General features: G+C 35.0%; 1 protein-coding gene and 1 long non-coding RNA gene across 16 annotated transcripts in view; one reads left to right on the top strand and one right to left on the bottom strand.

The window, feature by feature from the left end:
* LOC136835379 (uncharacterized) overlaps positions 1-26,014 on the bottom strand; it is a 638,801-nt gene that overhangs the window by 122,163 nt on the left and 490,624 nt on the right. The window lies entirely within an intron of this gene.
* The window catches only part of LOC136835378 (GAS2-like protein 3), a 475,281-nt gene that overhangs the window by 307,191 nt on the left and 142,076 nt on the right, over positions 1-26,014 (top strand). For all 15 annotated transcript variants that reach the window (XM_067098845.1, XM_067098848.1, XM_067098843.1 and 12 more), the window contains exon 4: positions 6,391-6,515. In XM_067098845.1, the coding sequence (XP_066954946.1) occupies positions 6,391-6,515 (125 nt within the window). The remainder of the gene's footprint in view (positions 1-6,390; positions 6,516-26,014) is intronic.

Genomic DNA, 26,014 nt, shown 5'->3' with positions numbered 1-26,014 from the left:
AAAACACAATGAAATGCTTTCACGTATGAAGAGTAGAGGTTACTTGAGAGAGAGAGAGAGAGAGAGAGAGAGAGAGAGAGAGAGAGAGAGAGAGAGAGAGAGAGAGAGAGAGAGAGAGAGAGAGATGCAAAAGGTGGGGAGGGTCGGAATCATGCAGCGTCACGGAAATACGACATCGCTCAATTTTGAATACTAAATACACAATGTCTGAACTTACTGTAGATATTGAAGTCTGAGATAAAAATGGGAATAAGCAAACAACAGAATCAGTGAATACCGGTATGCAAAACAGAACATAACTCAGGAATGAATATGAAATTCCCGACCGTTAACAGAGGCGATGATGAACTTAATGCTGTATCGATGATGCTGAAATCATTAAACGTATGCCTAATTTAAACATAGTAAAATAGGTATGAAATCAGAAATGAAATGAAGAGACGCATCCGAAAAGGTGTAAGGGGCAGCTGTGAAGGTTAGATAAAATAATAAAACGCATATGATAATATGATTACATCTTGGAAACGCGTAGTATGGAGAAATTAATGGGAGTAAGAAAATATTAAATCTGTTAGGATATTTAGATCAGTGATGGAAAGACGTCACCATCAACGTTTTAGTAATTTTCTAAAATTCTCTGAGACTACTTGCTATATCCTTGTGAGGGAAATCCATACATATATGTGTGAAGGCTTAATCAAATCCTTCGCAATTCAGTTGGAGTCCTACAGACTTTAGTGCCTAGGAATACTAACATCCCGTGTCTTCTCAGGTATGAAACTGATTTCGAGAATTTACGCACATTCCTGTCTTTACCCATTTTTGAATGTGTTGGTTCTTATTATTTTATAGACGCTGTCAGTTTGATTTTAAGCTAGTATTTTAATTTTGTCAGTTAATATCATCAGCTTCAACCCTATAAATTTCATTATATATCACTAGAACGTCTTCTGTTTATTACATTTAAATAGTTATGATAAAAAGTCTTGTTTCCATTTAAATCGTTTTTGTAAAAAAATTATTCTGTTTCTGTTTAAATCGTTTTTAAAAAAATTCTTCCGTTTCTATTTAAACCGTTTTGTAAAAAAAAAAAAAAAAAGATATATGCCACCACACAAATGTGAAACTCAAGTAACCTACATTTTCCGTAAAAACAAAATATTACTTCTCAACGTATAGCCCAAAATACCGCAATTCTATTCTTTTCATGGCAGTATTGTTCTCTGTTGTGCTGCAACGCCTTATAAATGCAAATGCAATGAACGTCAATGGAATTTTTGGTCGTTTCTTTTAAAGCCGCCAAGAAACTGATTTTTAAGAAGTAAACATCGCTGGAGGAGACTGGAGATTGGAGATCTATTTGACAATATTTTTCTGAAATCGTCAAACATGTATAAAGAAAAATACATTCACACACAAAGAGACGTCATCAATTTCAGTGGCGCATCCACGAAAAAGGTCTTGTGCTTTCCGTAGCGATGCAAGGTTAGAATATTTTGGCTATAATCCCCATTCTCTTTTACCAGAATTTCCAGCTAGTTTTATAAAAATATAATAATCATAATAATTTACTATTAGCACTGAGATAAACAATACATATTTTATCCTTCCGCTAGATCAGTGACTCGAAAGAACTAATGAGACGCAGTTCAGATTGATATTTCTTTCAGTTTTGTGTGCTTCATTAAATCTAAATGAAAACGATTTAGTTTTTGATGAAAAAATACATTCACACAGGGCACGGAACGAAACTTAAAAAAATATTTTATAGGAACAGGATCTATCGTTTATTTGATGGTACTTGAAATGGGGTCACACAATAATAGCTGAAAAGAGCAAAATTTTAGGATTCGGAGGGGCTTTCCCTTGACATTCCCTTGGCAAATGCAATGTTGAAGATTCGTAATTTCAGCGATAGCAGACAACTATAAAAATTTGAGTGCACTGATAGAGATTACTAGACACTTTAGAAATCACAAGAAACAGATTTACGTGCTCAAATTTTAGTAACCGAGTGATTTAAATCCCACTATCATGAAGTACGTTATTTACAGGTTGCCTCCTCAATAAATCCGCTAACTACGTTATCCAATACATTCTATTTCAGAAGTCAGTATTTTGATTTTAAAAACGGTGATCAGGAGATTGAAACAAAGATCTTTCAAAGAGCATAATGTTCTGACAGGGGAAGATATTTCTTTGCAATGTCTTGACATCATGCCTCGCAGCATCAACAGTGGAACAAAAAGGTACAAAATCAATAGCATTAACAATACTACAATAACTGCTGTTTATAATATTAATATTCGACGTCAGTATTCAGATTAATTTGTTCGAATAACACCCCGTATTAATGACAAACTTGCCCATGTCTTTTGAGATCGATCCACATATAAATCACGGTACCAATAAAACGTTCATTATTACTGATAACCCTTCAACACTAAAGGCAAAGATTCTAGTGTTCGTATAATTCAGAGTTAAGAGCGACTTCTGTTGTTATTGAGTTTCCCCACATAAATTTCGTTTAACGTGATCTTTGCACTGAATATATTCAAGGCAAGTGATGTAAGAGGGCAGTACCAATGTAACAAATTGAAAAAGCTTTAGCTGAAGCAAATGCACTACGCGAAATAAGATTTGAACACCAGAGGGTTTCATAAGAAAAATAAATTCACTAAAAAAATGGTCTCTTAATACTTGGGTCGCAATACGTGGACGCTAATATCTTCCAGTTCAGAAAAAAAAACAATAAATGCCAAATGTTTTACATATAATTTTTAGGGTTTTTCACCACTACATTTCTCATACCTTTCATATCGCGTGACACGTGCTTTTATCAAGCCCCTTTCCCTTTGCACGCAATCTGTACCACTGAGAAACACTCAGGAAATTAAAGAGAACGCATGCTAGAAGGATATGTCTGTGTTCAACGTTTTCATTGGTATGGAAAGTATATTTTACATGAGAGAGAGAGAGAGAGAGAGAGAGAGAGAGAGAGAGAGAGAGAGAGAGAGAGAGAGAGAGAGAGAGAGAGAGAGAGAGAATACCATGTTTTTTTATGTATTTGCAATGAGATCTCCTAGTGGAATTAAAAAAAACTTAATATTACAATTAATATAATCGTTTCAAAGAATAATCTTAAAAATGCAGTGGAAAGTTGTTTTACTCCTCAAGATTAAGCTTCTCATCAAAAGAATACAAAATTTGCTTACACTTTTACAACTCAATCATTTTTCTCGACTACTGACAACGTATATTGGATTACAAGAACCAGTAAAAGACCGGAAGCCGCAATATGGATATATTACCAAACTAGATGACGAAATCTCTTGATAAAATATTTTTCCCTCGATAAATTTGACAGGGAAGGCTTCATTTAAAAGCAAAATCACTTAAACTAATTGAGTTAAGTTTTATGTAAATGCGGATATATAAATTCTCAACGAAATATTTGTTTTCCGTTGTCTGTGAGCGATCTAATAACAATCTGAACGTGGGCCCTTGTCATTTTTTAATGACTCTGTAATAAACTGCAAGCTAAAAAAAATTCAAACTAGTGCTTATGCTAATCTTTAATATGACTGCAGTATGTTATATTTAAAACATTTGACAGTTTATCCATTATTGTGCTCTGTGTAGTCCTGGTTTGCCTTCATCTTTTAAAATTAACCCCCCCCCATACCGTGAAAAATAAGACATTTAATTGAATTTCTCGTGGACCTAATTATAATCTGCTCATATATTTATTTTTTTAAATTTACCTCTTGCAAGTAAAAATTTAATAAATATATATGTGCATTCTTGAGTGTCTCCAGTTAGGTTATTTTTAATTGGTTGTCAGATTCTGCAAAACAGGTCTGAGAGCCACATTATAACCTGCGATGCAAGTGAATGGGGACAGACACGAGTAAAAAGTACCAGTTCACCCTCCCATGTAAACAAGTAAAATGAATTGGGAGCGAACTGAGAAGGGGAAAAAGGACAAAAGTAAAATCTGAATTTCATCCTCTTTTCGAAGGTTTTGGCTACACTGAATTTCTAAATAATTTGCCATGACGTAACAGGTTTAATCATCCTGTGGAAATAAACAAACGGCACTTTCCAAAGAAAGTTAAGGATCTATTCCCTAAATATCATTCCACGCATTCAGATACTATTACCATCCCTCTATCTCCCCCCCAAAAAACAATAGAAAATTGGTTTTCTATTATGGAAACACAAAGGATCTGCCCCAGGTTATTTCGTAGCAAAATAGGCAACCACTTTCTTATCCAGCATCTAACTTCGTCAGCGTCTTGAGTGTACTTTTGCTTATAGTACCAACATTTACCTTGATGTTTGGGATGTCAACACGTCCAAAGGGCCCAACAAACATTGCCGTATTCAAATCCAATGTTTATTCCTTCACATACAAAGAGGGCGGAGAGGGAAGTTTTGAGGCCCGGAATGTATTTTCCATGAAAGTTTCTAAACCCCTAGAGAGAAAGAATGTAAGAGAGAGGAAGAGACAGCTGAAAACAGTTTCAGAGAGAGAGAGAGAGAGAGAGAGAGAGAGAGAGAGAGAGAGAGAGAGAGAGAGAGAGAGAGAGAGAGAGATCAATTTCACTCAAAAGATTTGTTGCAGAAGGATGCTTTCGTTTAGGCCATCATTTTGGGATGGTGTTGCTAGTTTTAGAGAGAGAGAGAGAGAGAGAGAGAGAGAGAGAGAGAGAGAGAGAGAGAGAGAGAGAGAGAGAGAGAGAGAGAGAGAGATGAAACTTAATGAAAGCTTTCGAAAAGTCTTTCGAAATAATGAAATTATTAAATACGTTGGCCATATGCTATAAACGTTGCTGAATTGAAAAAGGATATAAAAGCATTTATTTGCACGTCCTGAATTGGGAGAACAACCTTAAGAAGGTTAATCTGTCTGCAATACGCATATCCGCTATTTCTGGCAGTTAGGAGGTCGCGAAAATTCGGTGTAAAACTCCTGATACCGGTATCTATAACTTTTCATCCTTCGCTTCTCTTTGGTTACATATACCTTTGGTCAGTTCTTGCAAAATGAACCATTTGCTTTCAAAACTGCCAGTCATATACCCATGGATAAATTATTGAGACACTGATATACAGCGAAATTTGTCGAATTTACGAAAGTACAAATTCTTTTGGCAGCACTCACGATGAAAAGCTCTGAAATGAGTGAATAAATGCGACATTTCCTTTCTCTTTAATGCACTTATTTAGATGAAGAGTTCAGCGAGTCCTTCTGTTGTGGGCACATATTAGATACTAATGATCACTTGAGGGTAAAGTCTCGTACAAAATCTGCAATAGGAAGACACATTCCTTCCTTTGCAACGGACGCACGGATACAAGCTGCCTCTTCCCTTCGCCATCCTGGAAGCTGGTAGGGATCCAGGTATCTTTTCAAAGCGTTAATCTGGCAGAAGAAATTATTGGAGGCCGTTTCGTGGCTGAAAGGGGAGGGAGGGGGAGGGAAAGTAACAAAGCGCTGACGTAAGTCGTTCTCTTTTGGCCTCTTTCCCGAGAGAGAGAGAGAGAGAGAGAGAGAGAGAGAGAGAGAGAGAGAGAGAGAGAGAGAGAGAACTGAAGAGGTTTAACTTCATTTCTTCGCTGTCTTATTATCTGGCCCTTTGATGGATTTGGTTTGTGGTTCCTGTTTTTCTAAAACTGACTTGTTATCGGTTCAAGGTTATTGATACTTTTTTCTCTCACTTCCTCTGTCTTTCTAGTTGATGGATTGAGGGATATATCATAGATTCCCGATCCCTTACTATTGGAAAGCAGTATCAGTTAGGTAAAATATACTTTGTTATTTTAGTCTTGTTGAAGAGAGTATACCAAGAGAGAAAATAATGAACATAATCATTTATAAAAGAAGAAGGAGACAAAACTCCATTTTATTCGAAACTCTGATTGCAATGAAATAAGTTTGCATTTATCAGGTGGTGATTGTGTTTTAAAATGTTGCGTTTATCTCTAAGGACAAAATAGTTCCTCTTGGATCTGTCACTTTTTGGTATATTTGAATGATATTGTTTTGCGAATGAACATGAACGAATAAAACCAGGAGTATTTGTGTTACTCTCTCCTCGGAAACATAACAGGCTAATTCGAAAGACAGCCTGCTCCCTTTTCTAGTCCAGTCCGAAGGATAACGAGAAAAAAGTAAAAACCGACGACATAGGCGATCTGCCTCTTCAGGTCAGGAAGAAAATAAGCAGGAATCTTATCAAATTTGTTTTATCAGCCGCCAAAGTAACACGGCAAGTTTTCATATTTGTTCATTTACTCGACCCTTTTCATCAGAAGTTACCTGATTTCACGATAACTGTTTTCAAAGTCTTTGTTCCTAATGATGATGAATTTCCTTTGTTGCAGGTGTGGAGGACCTGACAGCTGAGAATCTTGTCGAAAAATTGGAAAATGGAGTTTACATTTGTAAACTGGCCGAGGTCATATCAAGAAGGGCCCAAGATGCACGCGACAAAGGAACATCAACGTTGGTAAGTAAAAAAAGACAATCTTAATTCACTGTGCTTGCATGGGGAATTCAATTTTCTCTGTATCTACTGTTCTTGAATACGCCATTTAACTTTTATAGCTACTGCTTGGTGTCTTAACTGGCGGTGAAGCACTTACAAGAGACTTTTTCATTACTGTTCCTGTAAATCAACCTATGGTCTAATGTCTTGTAATTATATATATATATATATATATATATATATATATATATATATATATATATATATATATATATATATATATATGTGTAAATATATATATAACGCAGAACATGATATGAATAGAGAGTAGTATGACCAAGAGGAAATTGAAACAACGGAGTGATTTTCTTCAATGTAAATCTTCAAACTACATCAGCAGAAAATATAAAACATATATATATATGAATAGAGATATGAGTGTATGACCAAAAGGAATATCTAAACAACGGAGTACAAGATATATTTTTCAATTACTTAAGTCACTATGAAACAAACTATATATATATAGCAAATATAAATTATATATATATATATATATATATATATATATATATATATATATATATATATATATATATATATATATATATATATATATATATATATATATATATATATATATATATATATATATATAAATATAACTGAACCTGAACCACGAAAAAATGGAACGTGATGAATATATAATAAAGACAAAATCCACGAAGGAAAGAGAAAAATGCAGGTACTTTATGACTTATAGTCTGCAGATCCTTTCGACTTATAGTCCTTTATACTTCACCAGACTGAAAAAAAATTTTATCTAAAAATATTTTTACAAAGAAATGTCGTATAAATGACAGATGGGGATTACAAAGGAAAAATATTTTTCCTTTGTAATCCCCACCTGTCATTTATACGACATTTCTTTGTAAAAATATTTTTATATTTGTTCAGTCTGCTAAGTAAAGGACTATAAGTCGAAAGGCCTTGCAGCACTCCATTGTTTCTCTTTCCTTCGTGGATTTTGTCTTTATTTTTATGTATATATATATTTATAATATGTACATACATACACTCACACACACACACACACACACATACATACACACACACACATATATATATATATATATATATATATATATATATATATATATATATATATATATATATATATATATATATTATTATCACTACGTGATTCATTTATCACACATTACCATCAGGTGAAAAATAAGAAACGGGGTGTAGGTCCTGACCGGTTTCGACTTTATTTCCAAGCCATTGACGAAGGACTGATACAGAGGAGACATCACAAATATATATACTACAAGAACAGTACTGACGAACATACACAACCGTTAGAGACTCCATATCCCCACTCAGGCCGGTGTCGAGGTAGGAGTGGCCTTTAAAGTCATTTGGCAAAAATCACAATAGACTCTCAGGGACATTGCTGGATAAACAGACCATACCCCACCTCAGATCCACACTACAGGTGTCAAGGAGGCGGGTTTAAACCATTAACATTACTACCCTCGTACTGTGTTTACAAATATGATAATCCTATTTTCATACATCTCTACTGCCTTTAAAAGTTTAAACAATTTACAAATTTCTTTTGAATTAAAGGATCAAGTTTATACATCCCTTGACTGATATTCATATTATGGTTGTAACCTTTATTTTCAATGATGTTCCTTTCAGTGCATTAGAATATACAATCCTTTTTGCCCCTTCCCAGTTGATAGCATGATTGTTCTCACTAACATGTAGTTCCCTTTGTGCATATCTCACACATTTCTTATGCTGTTCAATTCTTTTTTTCCAGTGCTTTGGTTTGGCTAATATAAAAGTTGTCACAAGACTTACAAATTTTATATACACACCCTTTAGTATTGTCTGGGAGTTCTTGATAAGTACATTTTTCATTGTTGTATTGTTCTTAAATGCGACATTAACACCAAAATTCTTAAGAAGATGAGGGATATCTTTCATATTATTATTATAAGGCAAAACAAGCAAATTTTTTTGTATTCTTTTCTGGTTTTGATACATAGTCAAAATGCACTGTTTAATACACTATCAGGATATTTCAATTTCTTGCCTGCATTCCTAATCTTATCTATTTCATCATCAATATTTCAGGGCTACATACCCGTATGCTCTTAAAACATAGATGAAAAACACTGACTAACCTTTATTGCTTTGTCCAGAATAGAATGCACATAGGAAGATATATATATATATATATATATATATATATATATATATATATATATATATAAAATCTTTAGTTTTCAAAAAGCAACCAGGCTTAAAGGAAGAGGAAACTGTTTTAGTGTATGAAGGTCTTACCATTGAGGAAGATCATCAGATATAGGAACAGCTGTTTTGGATTAACCCAGGTACTAGATTAACTAAGGCGAGGCGAAGGTATAAACAAGTTCCCCTTTTAAATACCATTCGAATATCGTATGCAGAATGGCTCCAAAAGCATACATATAGATCTGGACCTAATATTTTTTTCCTTGTTAAGTGTATTAATATATGATGCTTCAAAAGACAGTGCTACTGCATCTTGTTGTTAAACTACTATGGGACCAGTTAGTTCTGTTTTCCTCTTAGGTGCACAAAAAGAGCATTATAATATGGTCACTTTTAATTGAACATTAACGTTGATTTATGCTGCCATTAAATTCTCACTTAGTATGGCCTAAGTAAAATGAATCGCACCCATGAAAAGATTAAATGAAACTGTTTCCCTGTACATTTTATTATAAATTGTCTTCACACCCCAAATGTGACGTGAACCTTTTCAGTATAAATTTAGTGTGCAGAGAAAAGCAACAAACAATTTAACCCAAGTTCGTTATTTTTCAGAATATGAAGATCTTATTCTTCTCAGAGCATTGAGTGTTGTTATTCCCGAATCCCAGGATAACGAACCACAGAACATAGGAAAGTTGGTTGGGAATTGTGTTATCCAGTTCATAATTTGGACACCTGCTACAATGAGGCTGTGAGACAGGAAGACAGAACATTGTATATAACGTCCCATATATGGATTGAGACATATTTTTTGCGGGGGAGACGACTAGGGAATTAATTTCAAAATAAAACAACATAAATATTCACGTAGAACTGGACAAAAGAATAACGCTCGTTATGTTAAATGGAAAATCAGATAGGCTTGACTGGCGCCGTAGTAGTGGCATTAGGTGTAATAATATTGTCCCAAACTCCATTAATGCAGCAAACAACGGACAGTCATATAAACTGGATCCGGATTTATATACATTGGACCCCATTCTGCAAAAGATCTTTGAATGAGATTTAAAAGAGAAAACTAAGTTTATCAGTAATTCTTGTTAATGTTCAGACTCTCTCCTTACCTAATCAGATAACTGGGTTAATCCAAGGTGATGTCCCTCAGCAGATCAATAAATAGTTTTATATTTCCTTAATCTTAGTTGTATTTTGTAAAACTGAGTATTCGTTGTAATCTACTTTTTCGTACGTAGCTTGCCTTGGGAATGCCTTAGAGTAAGAGAGAGAGAGAGAGAGAGAGAGAGAGAGAGAGAGAGAGAGAGAGAGAGAGAGAGAGAGAAAATATATGGCCAGGAAGATCATTCATACGTACATAATTACGTGATACTTATGCGCACGTCACAGAGAGATTTTCATTTTTCGAAAGAAACATATAAGGGTGACACCATTCAAACTTTCTTGCGAAATGCAAGTAATTTTACTAAATGAAATAACACATTTTCAGTTCGTAATAAGTCAGCCCAGAGGTTGAGGGCGGATGAGATATGCTGGTAATTGGGGAATGGAAGGGCGAGAAATGTGTAGAAATGTGTAAAAGGGAATTCCTGGAAGTTTAGAAAGCCAAAATAATTGGAGGAGACCTTTGCTGCAGTCAGAAGAGATGGTGTTGGAGATGATGATGACGATAAAAGGAGAGAGACCCACACGAAACGAATGACCAGAGAGGAAAAGAGGTGATAGGATGAAGGTAACGGGGCCACGGGGAAACGTGTTGGTTCGAGATCAAGCGGTGACTAAAGCTGACTAATATTACTGTTAAAAAGAAAGACCAAATGAGAGGGAGAATGTTTAATAAAATGTGCATGAGAAGAGGAGACACACGTAGACAAGCAATAGAAGCATGAAACAAAGCCCAAAGCACATGCATATTAAGTGTGTGTGAGAGAGAGAGAGAGAGAGAGAGAGAGAGAGAGAGAGAGAGAGAGAGAGAGAGAGAGAGAGAGACTAATGCAAACTCTTAAAAGAGAAAAATGAAGATGGACGACAATCCTCTTACTGGAGAAAAACTTTGGCTCTTCAGAAAAGCCTGCAATCTGCATTTGAGAGAGAGAGAGAGAGAGAGAGAGAGAGAAAGAGAGAGGTGAAATATGTCTGAATCGAAGATTGTTGGTAATGTATCCTGAAATCTTACTCTTCTAGTTCTCCGCCCGTTTCATTTTTATGAAAGCAAACGTTTACTTCGGCCCCAAGAAATATCATTGTGGGAAAATCATACCTATATAAAAACGAAATCCCTCTTGCCAAAGATACACATTAAAAAAAATGACAATTTCGTCTTAAAAGCGTATCTCATTTTCCTCCCCACTGTGATTTACTGGTTGCTTGATTGTTTCTCTGGCCTTTCTCCTATTATTATTATTATTATTATTATTATTATTATTATTATTATTATTATTATTATTATTATTATTATTCAATGAATAATAAACTGATGGGGTTACTCTGCACACGTTTAACCAAAACATTCATTACATTAGGTTTCGTTTTGTGTTCTTTTCTTCAACGTAGTATTCGCTTAGCCTGGTATAAATATTCCCTTATTCATTGATAGTTAACCCATAAACCTCATTGTGCAGGATATAAAGTATGTTATTTTGGCTCAAGAATTAGATAAAAGATATCAAATAAGGACAACAGGTACTAATTCATGTTCAGAGAGAGAGAGAGAGAGAGAGAGAGAGAGAGAGAGAGAGAGAGTCCGTGGAAATCAATAACCAAACTTTACGAGAACTTGGAGACGTAAACAACCCAAAATAGAGAGCATATCAACAAATCTCGATAGGGAGGTGAGTGTTCCTTGGGCTCGTGAAGCTGTGTGCAAATGACTAACACTGACTGGAATGGTGATTGAGTCGAAATACATGAATAAACGATATAATTGGAAAGTAAAACATTGCTACCATTAAATAAGAAGCTATGCATTCCATTTTGGTGAACAACTTATTCTCTTCTCTGAGAAAAAATTAAGAATGTGGAATACCACTTTCCATAACGTCGTGGTGATTATAACATCGTTTTCAGCCATTATACCCTTTATAATTAAATTGCGATAATTTGGTCCCACATCTCTCACCACATCTTGTGGTATTTTACTACACAACTCCAATCAGTGTAACAGAACAACGTTCGGTGTGTTCCGTATTTGGATAGGTGACCGGCAATATATGCCAAATGCCGTCAACACTCAGGATTAGCAGCTACTTTTTGGGGTATGGTCATAGGACTAGCAACCACATCCCAAAATGATGGTTTAAAACGGAAGGGCAACCTTCTTATGGAACAGCTCTTCTGAGTGAGTCTCTCGTCTCTCTCTCTCTCTCTCTCTCTCTCTCTCTCATATATATATATATATATATATATATATATATATATATATATATATATATATATATATATGTGTGTGTATATATGTATGTGTGTGTGTGTGTGTGTGTGTGTCCGTCCGAGCTCGTGCGCCCGCCCGTATGCAAAGTCATGAAATACATGTATAAAAGCGTTTCTGTTTGATTGAAAGAGCAGAAGAGAAATGCAAATGGAGGTGAGAGCAATCAAACGATGAAAATTGAGGACATTGTCTTTGGTAAGTGACAGAAAAATATTCCGAAATCAGCAACGCTGCATCATTGAGAAGAGAGAGAGAGAGAGAGAGAGAGAGAGAGAGAGAGAGAGAGGGCTGAATCCACTATAGCCCAATATTGAGAACAAGAGATGACAGACGAAGAGCAGAAAAGTGAGGGAAAAGAAGGAAAAATACCACAGAGACATGAATAAAATCAGTAACAAAAGTGACCCAAACTAATCGTAAAGTCTTACCTGCAAAGCAACAAAACAAATTCATGTGTAAAACTATCCGTATTTGTAATGTTGTAAAAATGTAATCCTTGTTCCAGCGGCCTGAACAGTCAACACAGTCGTAACGATCAATGTTGTTTGCTAGAGGAATCCTTCTTAGGATTATAGTTATTATTATCTTTACGGTCGGATGAAGGCAGGATGCCGAAACCTCCTTTCCCACTCGAAAGGTCCCCCCTTCCCGTGACACTACCCTGATACCTTACCGGGGGCACCATGCTCCCAACCCTACAGACCTGTTATCGCCAAGGAAACGAGGCCCTTTATTTGCGTAAGCGCTTCTCCTTCCGGAACAACCTGAAATAATGTTTGTTCTTTAACTTGATCTCAGAGGATGCCATCTCTGTCTGTGCTTGGACCGAGAGCTCTTCGGAGGAAACTTGAACCTGTGAGACACCCTTAGGAAAATTAGAAGAGGCTGAACTTAAAATCAGACGAAATTAGCATATTAAAACAACGAAAGTGCATCTACCAAATAAATTATATTACTGAAATAATGGATCAATATGAACAAAGACGGAAATTAAACAATACTTTGAAATACTGCCTTACTGTTTCGGAAGTTTTGTTTCCCCATCACGGTTCTATTGCGTTGCTAATTTCGTAGCTTTATCTTCAGTTGTCGGGGTCAATTCAAGGTTATTTTCTAGAGAATAAAGAAATTAGGATATTATTTTGAGCAGTAACAGTGTAACTCTACACTGAGTGTGAAGTTAATATAATAATAATAGAAACAGGGTCTGCAACATTTGGGGAAAAAGCCTAAATTGCACATGCAACAAATGCTTTCACAAGATGATAATTATTCATCAGCAGCATTCCAACTCAGTTGTACAAATCAATTTAAAAAAGATCGAGAAATTGAAGGGTCACACCAGTAAGACATTGAAATAAATGTCACTAAATTCAGGGGCCGTTTTACCTTTCGGTATCGGTTTATTTTCCTATTTCTTTTTCTCCCATTCATACACAAACAACATGTATGTAATATATATATATATATATATATATATATATATATATATATATATATATATATATATATATATATATATATAATTTTTTCCAACACTGCCTTTTCCTTCTCGGGGATCAGTCTTTACAGGCGAGGTTGCTAGCCCCATGAACTTTTTCTCGTCCCAACAGACGGCGGTTCACATTTACAGCTGGGTTTACTGGTGGGGATAAACTGAGCGATTCATGACCTAGGTAACTAGTTATATAAATAAATATATATATTATTTATATATATATATATATATATATATATATATATATATATATATATATATATATATTATATATTATATTATATAAATATATATGTATATATACATATAAATATATATATATATATGTATATATATATATATATACATATATATATATATATATATATACTGTATATATAGTGTGTATTTTATATATATTTATGCTTATTACATGTATATATACACTTGATATTATAACATACACTTAAGCGCATTATATCTATTCTCGAAGTTGTTAAATATGAATAAAGAATGTCTCCGATTAACCTTGAAGTTACGCCTCACAAAAAGAATGTACTAATTTGTCAGTTCCAGCTACCGATTCGATACCAAGTCAGTTATTATTCGCGTTGATGTTCGCAAAAGAAAAAAAAAGATCTAATACAAAATAACGTGTTATTGACTCCCCATTGATGATAATTAAGCGCCATAACTCACTGACGTAATTTTGCATTCCCCATAAACATGATTCAAATACCTAACATTCATTTACTCTCAATTAATCATTCACATCAAAGCGCAGGTTTAATTCGGTTATCTGAATAGGCTTTACGCAGATTACATGCCTTCGTAATTTTGCTTTTGGCATGATGCTACCAGTTTAGTTCGTTTCAGGACCCTGATTTCTTTGTTTCTATAATACAAAAATATCAATTTACAGCTTAAGGCAAATAAAATGTATTTCCTATAGATACAGAAACTAGTCCATACTAAGCTGGACGAAATAGAATGACTAAGCTCTAGCTCAGACTGGAATTCTAGGTACATCATAAAAGGATACAAACTGACTGTAGCTTTAGCCTTTACATGAGAGGAAGAAGATGGCTTCATTTTCTGTCTTTCATAGCACCTAATATAAATGAACTCGGAAATGTAGGTGAAAACTGTGATATGGTCACCCATTTCCCTACTGAAAGGATATCTAAGACAGAAATTTTCTGGCTCATTGGTTACGCAACTTATACGATGAAAATTGTACCAGCATCCCCACCAACAATTATAGTAGCAATAAAAAATTTACACGAGAAATATCTTTTATTATACAAAAAGTGAATCTAGTGCCCTTGCCATGTGGCCTACGTCCCCTAAAACTTCTGGGATTATTGAACTGATTTCCATCTTCTGCAGTGGCGAAATGACAGTAAAAGTTATGAGCACCATTTGCACATACATTTTGCAAAAAAAAAAATTTTACTTATAATTTCTTTAATAGAATACCTCCTTACTCAGTATATCAGGTATATACCCTCACTGGAAAATCAGATACAAAGTTAGAAATTATGTATTCTGATCCCTAACTTTGTATTAGTTTACGATTTAAATATAAAACCAAACTCTTGCTATCTGAAAACGGGAAATACGAAATTTATGTCAATGAAAAGTAAGCTTTCACAAATGGAAATACATATTTCCATATATGAAAGCTTAGTTGAAGCTAATAGTTAACACCTATTAAGGGCTAATAGTGAACAACTATTAAGAGCTAAGGGAAAAACAACAGACGACCCATGCATGAGAAAAACAACAGACGTCTCCTGCAGAAGAAAAAAAATAGGCGTACCATGTAAGGGAAAAAATAGTGCTAAACTTGACGAGTAAATCTAGTAATTTATTTCCTTTTTAAAATTCTACTCGGAAAAAAAAAACTCTTAACACCTGCCCTAAATTATTCAATTTTATGCCCTTCTTCCTTTACCAATGACAGCATCGACAGCTCAAATTTTTCAAAGCATGGAAACGCCGCAGCTAATTTCCGTATCTAAGTACTGTATGTTTTTATCAGGAATTGTTATAAACTATTAAAACTTTTCTCATAGTGTCTTTTATCTCACACAGTACCTCAGAGGTTGATCGCATTCAATATGAGTAATCCCAGCGAGGATATTACTGAAAGATACTTCAAACTGAGTGATTCTCAGCGTGAGCGACTTTTGGAAAACTATGTTTTAGAAAACTATTCTTCTAAGAAAAAATTTTTGCAAAACATTGAGAGTATATCTGTAGGCTGTATACCAGATTACTGAATTTCGGCAAGATAATTTCAACTAATTGTTGTATTTACATATAACTTACTAATTAACTGAATCAATCACGCACGCACGCATATATATATATATATATATATATATATATATATATATATATATATATATATATATATATATATATATATATATGGTGAATACCAGCGAGAATTCAGTAATAATAATTGTGTATTTTTTTGCAGCTATCGTTCTGTAAAGTGCCACTTTTATTTCACAATTGATTTGCTATTATTCTCGTATATTGTTTTTTCTTATTTCTCCGTACACTATTATTTCTTTTTATTCACTGCTGTTTTCTTTTCTGTTTAATATTCTTGACAGAATCCTGGATATTTCATAAATCCTACCAGTTTTTAGTTTGTCACTTGTTTATTTACAAAGTTCTTATTTTGGTTTCAAGCACACCGTTGTTAGGTAAGGTTACAACTAAAAATTCTTTTGTCGTTGTTGATTCAGCTGGCTTTATGCCAGCACGAGCTCTTGCTCACAGAGCAGGCCATAAGAATCTTCATTCCCAGTACATTAATATTTATTGCTCCATGCGGCTAGAAAAGTAATGCAATGACGTCACAAATATTTTGCCGAATACCCACCTAACGAACGTGGAGCTCTGGCCTCTGATTGGCCATTGTGCTCCTCAGGCGAGCCAAGTGACCCGACGCTCAAGTCGGCGAGAAATTTCCTCTCGGTACCTAGGCCCTGGGCCCTGGCACCCCAAGGTCGAGTGTACATTCAGGCTGAGTTTCTGTAGTTTCATGGATACAGCTTCGACAATCATCAGTCTCTTATCACTACTTTTTTGTGTTTCATTGACGTTGCTAGAATCAGTTCGTCTACTGTTGGCCTCCTAGCATGCCGTTCGCCGAAAAGTTGATAAATATCCCCCACTCCACATCTATGATACTGTAGATAGAATATGCAATTTAGGCCTAAGGCCAAGCGCTGGAACCTATGGGGTCATTCAGCAATGCAAGGAAAACTGAGAGTAAGGGGTTTAAAAGGTGTAACAGGAAAACCTCGTATAGTTGCACCATTAAAGATTGTTAGAAGAGGGTGGAAAGTAAGATTGATGAAAGAATATGAATGGAGGTACAGTAAAAGAAATGAAAGCGGTTGCAGCTAAGGACTAAAGGGACGCTGCAAAGAACCTTAAGTAATGCCTACAGTGCACCGCGTGAGGTGCACTGACGACACTACCCCTCCTACGGGGATGACATTGTAGACGACTTAACCAAGTTCGTCGTAGTAAGACAATACAAGTGGCTTCGGTGACTCTAATTCCCCTAGAGACATGTCAACTTATACCTCAGACTGGTCTTGACTGTTTTCTTCTTCGATGGGGCGGTTGTATCTATCTGTCAATCACTACTGCACCAAAGCCTTGGTGCTTCAATGGTATGAACTCTCAGGATTATCCCTCAGACCGCTTGCAGGCGGTGCAGTAGTTCAACCTATAATTGATAGTGATCCTCCTATCCTCCTCCTCTTTTGTAAAGAATTCTTTTTGGTTTTTATGAAATTTTCCATCACATGTCTCTTGTATCTATTATTAATCAATATAGCCGGCGGATACAGTAACGTTAGCCAGCATACACTTGGCGTTACGTTGCGCAATAAGCAATTACACTGTATACTAGGCGCTTATGACCGATCTCTTTTGTGTGTGTGCGTATATATATATGTATGTGTATATATATATACATATATATATATATATATATATATATATATATATATATATATATATATTACATATATATATATATATATATATATATATATATATATATATATATATATATATATATATATATAGAGAGAGAGAGAGAGAGAGAGAGAGAGAGAGAGAGAGAGAGAGAGAGAGTGTCTGTGCGCTTGTTCTCTATGCGCTCATAATACAGAGTATTATACGCAGCAAATAGTAGTGTATCGAAGCAATCCTCTGCTTTAATGGCAACTTTTGCGATCAGAACGACTCGCTGCGTATCCGCTATATCTGACTTTCTCTGAACGCTTTGATAAATTTTTACCTATTATTCAATGGCACAAACGTATGATGACTAATATCAAACAAGAAAAACATAGAAGCATGGAACCTCCCTGAATCCGAACATGCAAATAACGTAATTCCTTGCAATACTGAGAAAAATGAAAGGCCTTAGAAAAAACACGGAAAGTGGCTCTGCCCAGAGCTTTTCGGCTCAGCGGCACTTTTTCTCTCTCTCCTTTTCTGGGCTTATATCCTCCCTCCCTCTCTTGGCGTTGCCTATCCCAAACTGTCTTTACCATTTACACGTATTTTAATAATTTGGGCATCACCTACATTCAGTTTGTATACATTTTTTTTTATCCTTCTCTCTCTCTCTCTCTCTCTCTCTCTCTCTCTCTCTCTCTCTCTCTCTCTCTCTCTGTGAGTGAAAACCCTCCGGACGATCTACACCTTATTTCAATACATACCGGCTCCAGCCTTTCTCGTAATGTCGGAGTTACTGAGCAACTTTGATATATTATACTCTTTATATTAAAGGAATTCCCGGCAACAAATGCTTACCTCTCCATTTATAAAAAAGAATAAAAAATGACGGAGAGTTACCGGCGGAATGAAATACGAGAGAAAGAGCAATCATAAGAAAGGTCGAAGAAACTTATGCAAAGTGAATAGAGCTGGTATAGCAATTACATATAATTCCACTTATCAATAACAATTCCGTAATTTTCAAAATGGGGTGTATATATAGATATATATTTATGCGAATAGAGCTGGTACAGCAATTACGTATAATTCCTCTTATCAATAACAATTCCGTAATTTTCAAAATGTGTGTATATGTATACATACATACATACATACATACATACATACATACAAGTATCAAGTCACAAATATCGTTTAGTATCCAAATCACTATAACTCGGGAATGGCTTACGCCCAAAGGGAACTATAATTGATAAGAGCTTCGTCAGCGGTTGGATTCGAAACGCTGCCTGGTTAGAAACAACGAAGTACAATGACTTTTGATCACTGAGCCAACAAGAGACATATAAGTTGATATCGACTCCGACGTAATAATGCTTGTCGAATTCAGGTTTTGTACTTAGAATCGATATCAACCCACCTCCACCATGATACCTGATTAGTTTGTTCGTAGCGCGTGGATAATTATGAGTTTTTGTCACATAAACCGTGACATCTTTGTATATTCACAAATATAAAGCCATAAATATCGTTTAATATCCAATTCGCTATATCTCGGGAAAAACTTACAACACTGGAATTCGAAACGATGCCTGGTTTAGAAACAACTTTGTACAAGTAATGGTTCGAAACCCACTGGTGACAAAACACTTATAAATTAGAGTTCTTTTTGGGTGGAAGTTATTCTAGAGGTGAAGTAAATACGATGTTAAACGATATGTGTGGCTTAATATTTGTGAATATAAAAATACCAACTGAAAAAATCCATAAACACACATTATATATATATATATATATATATATATATATATATATATATATATATATATATATATATATATATACACATACATACATACACACTGTATATATATATACACACATACTAGCTGACCGACCCGGCGCTGCGCGGAAAAACTGTGAATGAAACCCTATAAACTCTATCTCTCTCTTCAACTCTCCCTCACTCTTTCCCTCTTTCTCCTCCCTAACACCCCCTCTACTATCTCTCACTTCCTCTCCCTCTCACTCTCTCCCTTTCCTGTTAAGATAGTTGCTTCAATTACAATGCCCAACATTTTTGACATTTTATATTTCACCCCTTCTCACCCCCCATTCCTATCAGGGGAGAACTTCAACTTAAAGGGCACTGGGAGTGTCACTATTCATCTCAGCGACCTAGAAAACTATGGATTAGACAATAATATTTGTCGTTTTCAGTTATTTTTACATGTCACCCCCTTCCCACCCAGTGATGTCTTACCACCCCACAGTGTTATTTTCCAGACAGTAAGTCATATGTATTCCGAAATGAGGTATGATAAACACGAAGAGTTCATTTAGTTACTAAGTCTACAGGCAGAACCATCCCTGTTTTATGGAAGCCCTTCCCACCCCCACCCCCTTTGGTGCTAGAGCTGTCTTACCGCCACAGTATTCTTTTCCAGACAGTAAGTCATAATGAAGTTGCTCAATACGTTTCAGAGTTATGCTGGAACATACACACACACATACATACATCCATTTATATATATATATATATACATACATACATACATACATACATACATACATACATACATACATACATACATACATACATATATGTGCACACACACATATATATATATTATATATATATATATATATATATATATATATATATATATATATATAGAGAGAGAGAGAGAGAGAGAGAGAGAGAGAGAGAGAGAGAGAGAGGAGTGTTACGAGATTTAATGATAATCGAATGTTGTGAATTACGTCCCATTGGGTAAGGGTGAATTGAATTCACAATCGGAATATCATCATTTTGGAATATATAATAATAAATATCATCATTTTGGAATATATAATAATAAACACGACGTGTTCGTCTCTTCGGTTCATGCTTAAAGAAAGTAGCTACATACGATTTTTTGTTGCCTTATTCATTTCTGTAATAAAAGCAGAATTTTAAGTGAAACGTTTTGGATAATGCTTCCATTTCACGCAACCAATGTTGTTTGCAATTTAATTTCTTAATGAACTTAGTCCAAACTCTCTCTCTCTCTCTCTCTCTCTCTCTCTCTCTCTCTCTCTCTCTCTCTCTCTCTCTCTCTCTCTCTCTTACACACACACACACACACACACCCACATTTATGTCGTGTCAAAGGGTCAACAACAATAGCTGAACTGTGAAAAGTCTTACATTCCACCTTTTTTGTCTTGTAAAACTTTCCAGACTTGTCAAAGACGTAAAAGACGTTACAACTGATAAGTAAAATATTGCTCCTAAACTACGAAAAATTATATATATCTATATATATATATACATACATATAAAACGTATTATATTGTATGCATGTACGAGAAAGTATATATACGTACATAAATGTGTCAAAAACGTACTTGTGCATTAAGAAGAATTGGCCAACTTTTGAAATATGAAGCATATTTCTTCTGCAATTTGCATACGTTGTTACATCCATCCTCTCGAACGGCTCATTAAATATCTCTTCTTGACTAGAGAGAGAGAGAGAGAGAGAGAGAGAGAGAGAGAGAGAGAGAGAGAGAGAGAGAGAGAGAGAGAGAGTTAATCTTAGCGTTATCTAGATAACGGGAAATATATTTCATGCTGTTATCTTAAATTTTAATCCATTCCTTTCTCTAACTGGAATCTAGGCAATTGAATGATTGATTTTACTGATTGACTAGTAGATAAGGCATAAAAAAACACCTGATACTTCAGTGACTAACCAAATGAAATGAACCCGTCCTCTGTCAATAACAATAATAATACCACTAATAATAATACTGTAGTCACCTCTTCTTCTGGGAAACAGCTGACTAATAATAATCATATTTTATTTCTACACATAATTTACTTTTTCTGCTTAACAACGGTAGACTTGTCGTCGTCCAACCCCTAAGCGTTTCTTTCCCACCACAGGGAACGTTAGGGTTCTGACATTCCAGCTCGACTGTCTAATTTAACAGTTTGGGTACATTAAGTATTGATACTGATAATAATAGTGGTAGTGGTGAATTGTAGTTTAATCAGGATATTATATCTGAGTAGTAACTTTCTTTATTGCTCAGAAATCTTACGATGAAAAATTACTCTTCTGTTGCTTATACTGGCGTGAACCAGTAAGTTTTCATAACCCTGGAGAGAACTGTTCCTGTCACGAGACGTTAGACCAACGTTGTAAAGCGAAGTCCTATAAATTTTACTCGTATAAACGCTAGGCCAGCATGGAAGCCTTTGAGCTCTTATTCAGTTATAGCATTTAAAATTTATCTCTATTAATCACGACAGAAACCTGTTGCACTTCATTTCTCACTAAGTAGAAACTTAGCGTCTTCTAATTGCTGCACTCAATATAGAAAAAAAACAACAGGAATAGCAGAAGTGGACTAAAGCAGAGACGAACGAGCACCATTTGCATGTTTCCATCAAATAGAAAATGAACCTTCTGCATGCCAAGGAAGAGCTTCGGCTTAACAAAAGTAACCCCAGTTTCCTAAATATTGGTGGCCAAAGTTCAGTCATTTTCATCGTGAGAGAGGAATTTGTACGAGTCAGTAACTCTCGACATGTTATGGGTGGATTTTTGCTTGTAAATTAACCATTTAGAGAGCAAGAGTTTTAAATTTTACATTGGGAGCAAAAATTCCAGGCAAATTTTGTACAACGTGACTATAATTTTAGGAATTCTTCCAAAGGAAATAAATAAAAATTACACATGAAAAATGTTTTCAGGTAAAATTCATAGCAGCACCAAAAGTAGGCAGTTGGTGGCTTAAATCTCATTTTGACTTCGGTGGCGCAGGAATTCTGGTAATTTCCTTTTTAAGGACAAAAGTGAGAATCATTGGAATCTCTCAAGATGCTATTAATGCACTGATACATCAAGGATCCCGTTAGACTGAGACAGCCCGCTTATGAAAATTCCAAATTTAGTCTTTTTTTCTATTATTTACTGTTTTGTTTAATCATTGCACTTTTAGGGTACAATGAACTTAAATTGGCCGTGCTTAGCATTCTAAACGCCACTTGTGAAAAAAAAAAAAACCGCTGTAAAGATCTACCGACACGTGATCCAGATGATATAAGAAAATTACTGCTAGTTTATTTTCTTCCATAAGTTCTCTATTGCAGAAAGGTTTGGCGTAGGTTTTTGTCTTTTCTGGCCCTGTGGTTCCTTAAACTGGGGCTTTTTAAATGACCGCCACCTTATTTTCACAAACAAACTTCGATCGGAACAGCTAGCCAGCATTTTAGTTCAGAAGAGCTACACAGAACTCGTAGATCGCAAACCTCCGCGGCAAACCCTTCTGAGCATTTCTCATCAAGGAGAAACAGTTAGTTGTATGGATCCACATAAAATTTTACACATGATGAGGCAACATAACAACCAGCTAGAATTTGTTTGCCGAAATAAATTTTAAATTCACGTACCAAAATATACGGTAGTGGGTGCAATTCACCCTCAAAAGGTAACTTCTCCCTACAAATTACATTCCTATTTCTCCTAAAATCTGAACATGTGACGCCAGGCACGAGGCTCAACTTTTGGTAAATTTTCACAAAAAATACATTCGTAACGTCTTCGTAATCGTGTTAGGAAATAAACTAACAATTAATTTGAGAAGCGGAACCAAAACCATAACTTCTTTTGTGGAGGTGATAAAGTTGATATCCAGGGCCTACAGCGTCCGGAAATGAAATTATTTGCGAGCACCTAAGGGATCTAACAAAAAATGATACACATTTCCAAAATGCGCATGGCGTTTTAAAAAGTAAGGAGCATTTAATACGTGTTGTTAACTTATAATTTTTTGAACTGAACTTTCTTATTCTGTAAATAACCCAATTTAAACTTTCATCCGTATACTAAGATAATCCATATCAAACAATCTCTTCTCGTATAATTGTTTTTCAGTCTTTTTGTTGATAAACGAAAGACCTCTTACCTCGAAAAATGAACCTCATTTTTTCCATCCTACTGTTTTTACAGTTACTAATTTGAGAAACTTTATCTTTTCTAATTCAAAGCGTCGGCATTTGTTTTTCAGTCTTTACGTTGTTAAGATAAGGAAAGGGAAACCAAAAAATAAATGTGTATTCTTCAAATTTGAACGATGAATGAAGTCTTGATATTACTTGACATTTGAGTGATGATGGACATAATCGATCCCGAGCTTTGTCGTTTTGACAGCAACTTCCGAATTTTACAACTCATTTATTATTCCTTTTATAATCTGAGTTGACTGATATATTTTATGTACACACACAGACAAACACACACACACACATATATATGTATATATAATATATATATATATATATATATATATATATATATATATATATATATATATATATATATATATATATACTGTATATATATATAAATATAAATATATAATATATAATCATTCACATATATATATATATATATATATATATATATATATATATATATATATATATATATCATTCATCTTTTACCATTCAAACTGGCTTGCGCCGGAAGTTTTTAGTCTTCAAGTTGATGCGGTTGATGGCCCCATGCCTTTTGTTAACTCTAATTTAAACCATCACAGTTGTCTACCTATGAGGTAAATAATTCACAGGGTATGTCAACAGTAACCCAGTGGGTTTTTAAACTTAGCGTGGCCATCCGGCGTCCTATTCTTATTGAATAAGGTCAGTGATGATAAATTGTGAAAGGTACTCGGACTTACCTTGCAATCACAGTCCTTTCAATTATTACCCTTGGCATGTTTTACATATATGTAAATAAATAAGCAAGGTTTCAATGAATCAAAGAATATACCTTGCCTCTCACAAAAACTTTATATCTTCAACCTTAAAAGAAAACGAACTCCTGTAAATACTGTTTACTAGTTATCAATGAATTTACCAAAATGAGGTGCGTAACACATGGCGACTATGATTACGTCACACACCACGGAAGCCACTGACAAAGTCCCGTAGTTCCTGAATTAATATATGCCATGAAATGTTGCTGGCCACGTCTGTCATCAGACCTGAACCGTAATAAAGGAAAACTTTTTGTTCCTCCGGTTCACGAGCTCATCTCGTTTTGCTGATGGCCATCTTTGTCCTATGCGTTAGACCCAAACAGAAAATTATTATTTCGATTATGTTTTGCTTCGTTTTCTTGTGTCGTGTTGGATGACCTAGAGTATTGTTACATTTGTATTCAAGTTGAAGCATATATGATACACTAATAATAACAATAAAAATAATAGTAATAATACGATTATGATCATCATGCAACTATATAAAATGCAATGTGTATATATATTATTTTCGTGCGTGAATTAGGCAGTGTACAGGTAATGAATTTAACGTTAAACTGTCTTGAAACCGTAAACAAGAAAATGAAAGACAACATAATGTGTTCGATAAATTATAAGTACGATATATAGTACGATATAAGTATGAGATATAGTTAAATATTGGCATATTTTTTTTAAAGGACCGGTACAATAATAATAATAATTATAAATTAACACATACGAAACCGTCATAAAAAACAATCTTCTGATTTACGACAGTTACACACACGCAGAGAGAGAGAGAGAGAGAGAGAGAGAGAGAGAGAGAGAGAGAGAGAGAGAGAGAGATTGTAAAGAAATACATTAAGGGTAGCAGGAACATAATTCCAAATTATCTAAATGGACGATGAACACATAATTCGACAGGCAGAGAAATTTCCCACAAAAGCAGGAATGCTTTACTGTGCCATTTAGATAGCTCGATGTAGCATACTTGTATTTATGCCCAACTCTATAACTTAATCAGAGCTTAAATTATCAGCTACAGATACATAGGATCCTATGAACTATATTCCTGAAATACTGCTCCCAGCTGGTAAGCGTCAGTTGGAGTTAATGAAGAGTACCTTTTATTATACTCGTTTAGGGTATAATACAAGCTTCAATAAATCTCACCCCCTTCAGTCTTTCCAGAGCAAGATCACAGTGACAAATGCCACTGATTTATAAGTCCCTTAACACAATGAAAATCTGCCCATATATTAATTATTAACGAAAAAATGCAAATCTAGGTATCTTCTTATTTGTTCAGTTGGTCCGCTGGTATAGTGGAAGGCCACTCGGATGTTGCGGGTTTCGCGTCTCCCCCAGAGTGATGAAAAATCACTGACTCTGTATCATGAGCAGTTACTGCTGCAGTTTGGGGTCTGTGGTGGGAGGTTGAAACCAACATTCTTTGGAAGATTGAATTTCAAGTCAATGGCCCATGTGTGCTTGTTCCATATAAACAGGTTTCATCTACTGAAATAA

Source organism: Macrobrachium rosenbergii, chromosome 55, assembly GCF_040412425.1.
Source record: "Macrobrachium rosenbergii isolate ZJJX-2024 chromosome 55, ASM4041242v1, whole genome shotgun sequence".
Classification (NCBI taxonomy): Eukaryota; Metazoa; Arthropoda; class Malacostraca; order Decapoda; family Palaemonidae; genus Macrobrachium; species Macrobrachium rosenbergii.
This window is presented reverse-complemented; position numbering and strand designations above follow the sequence as displayed.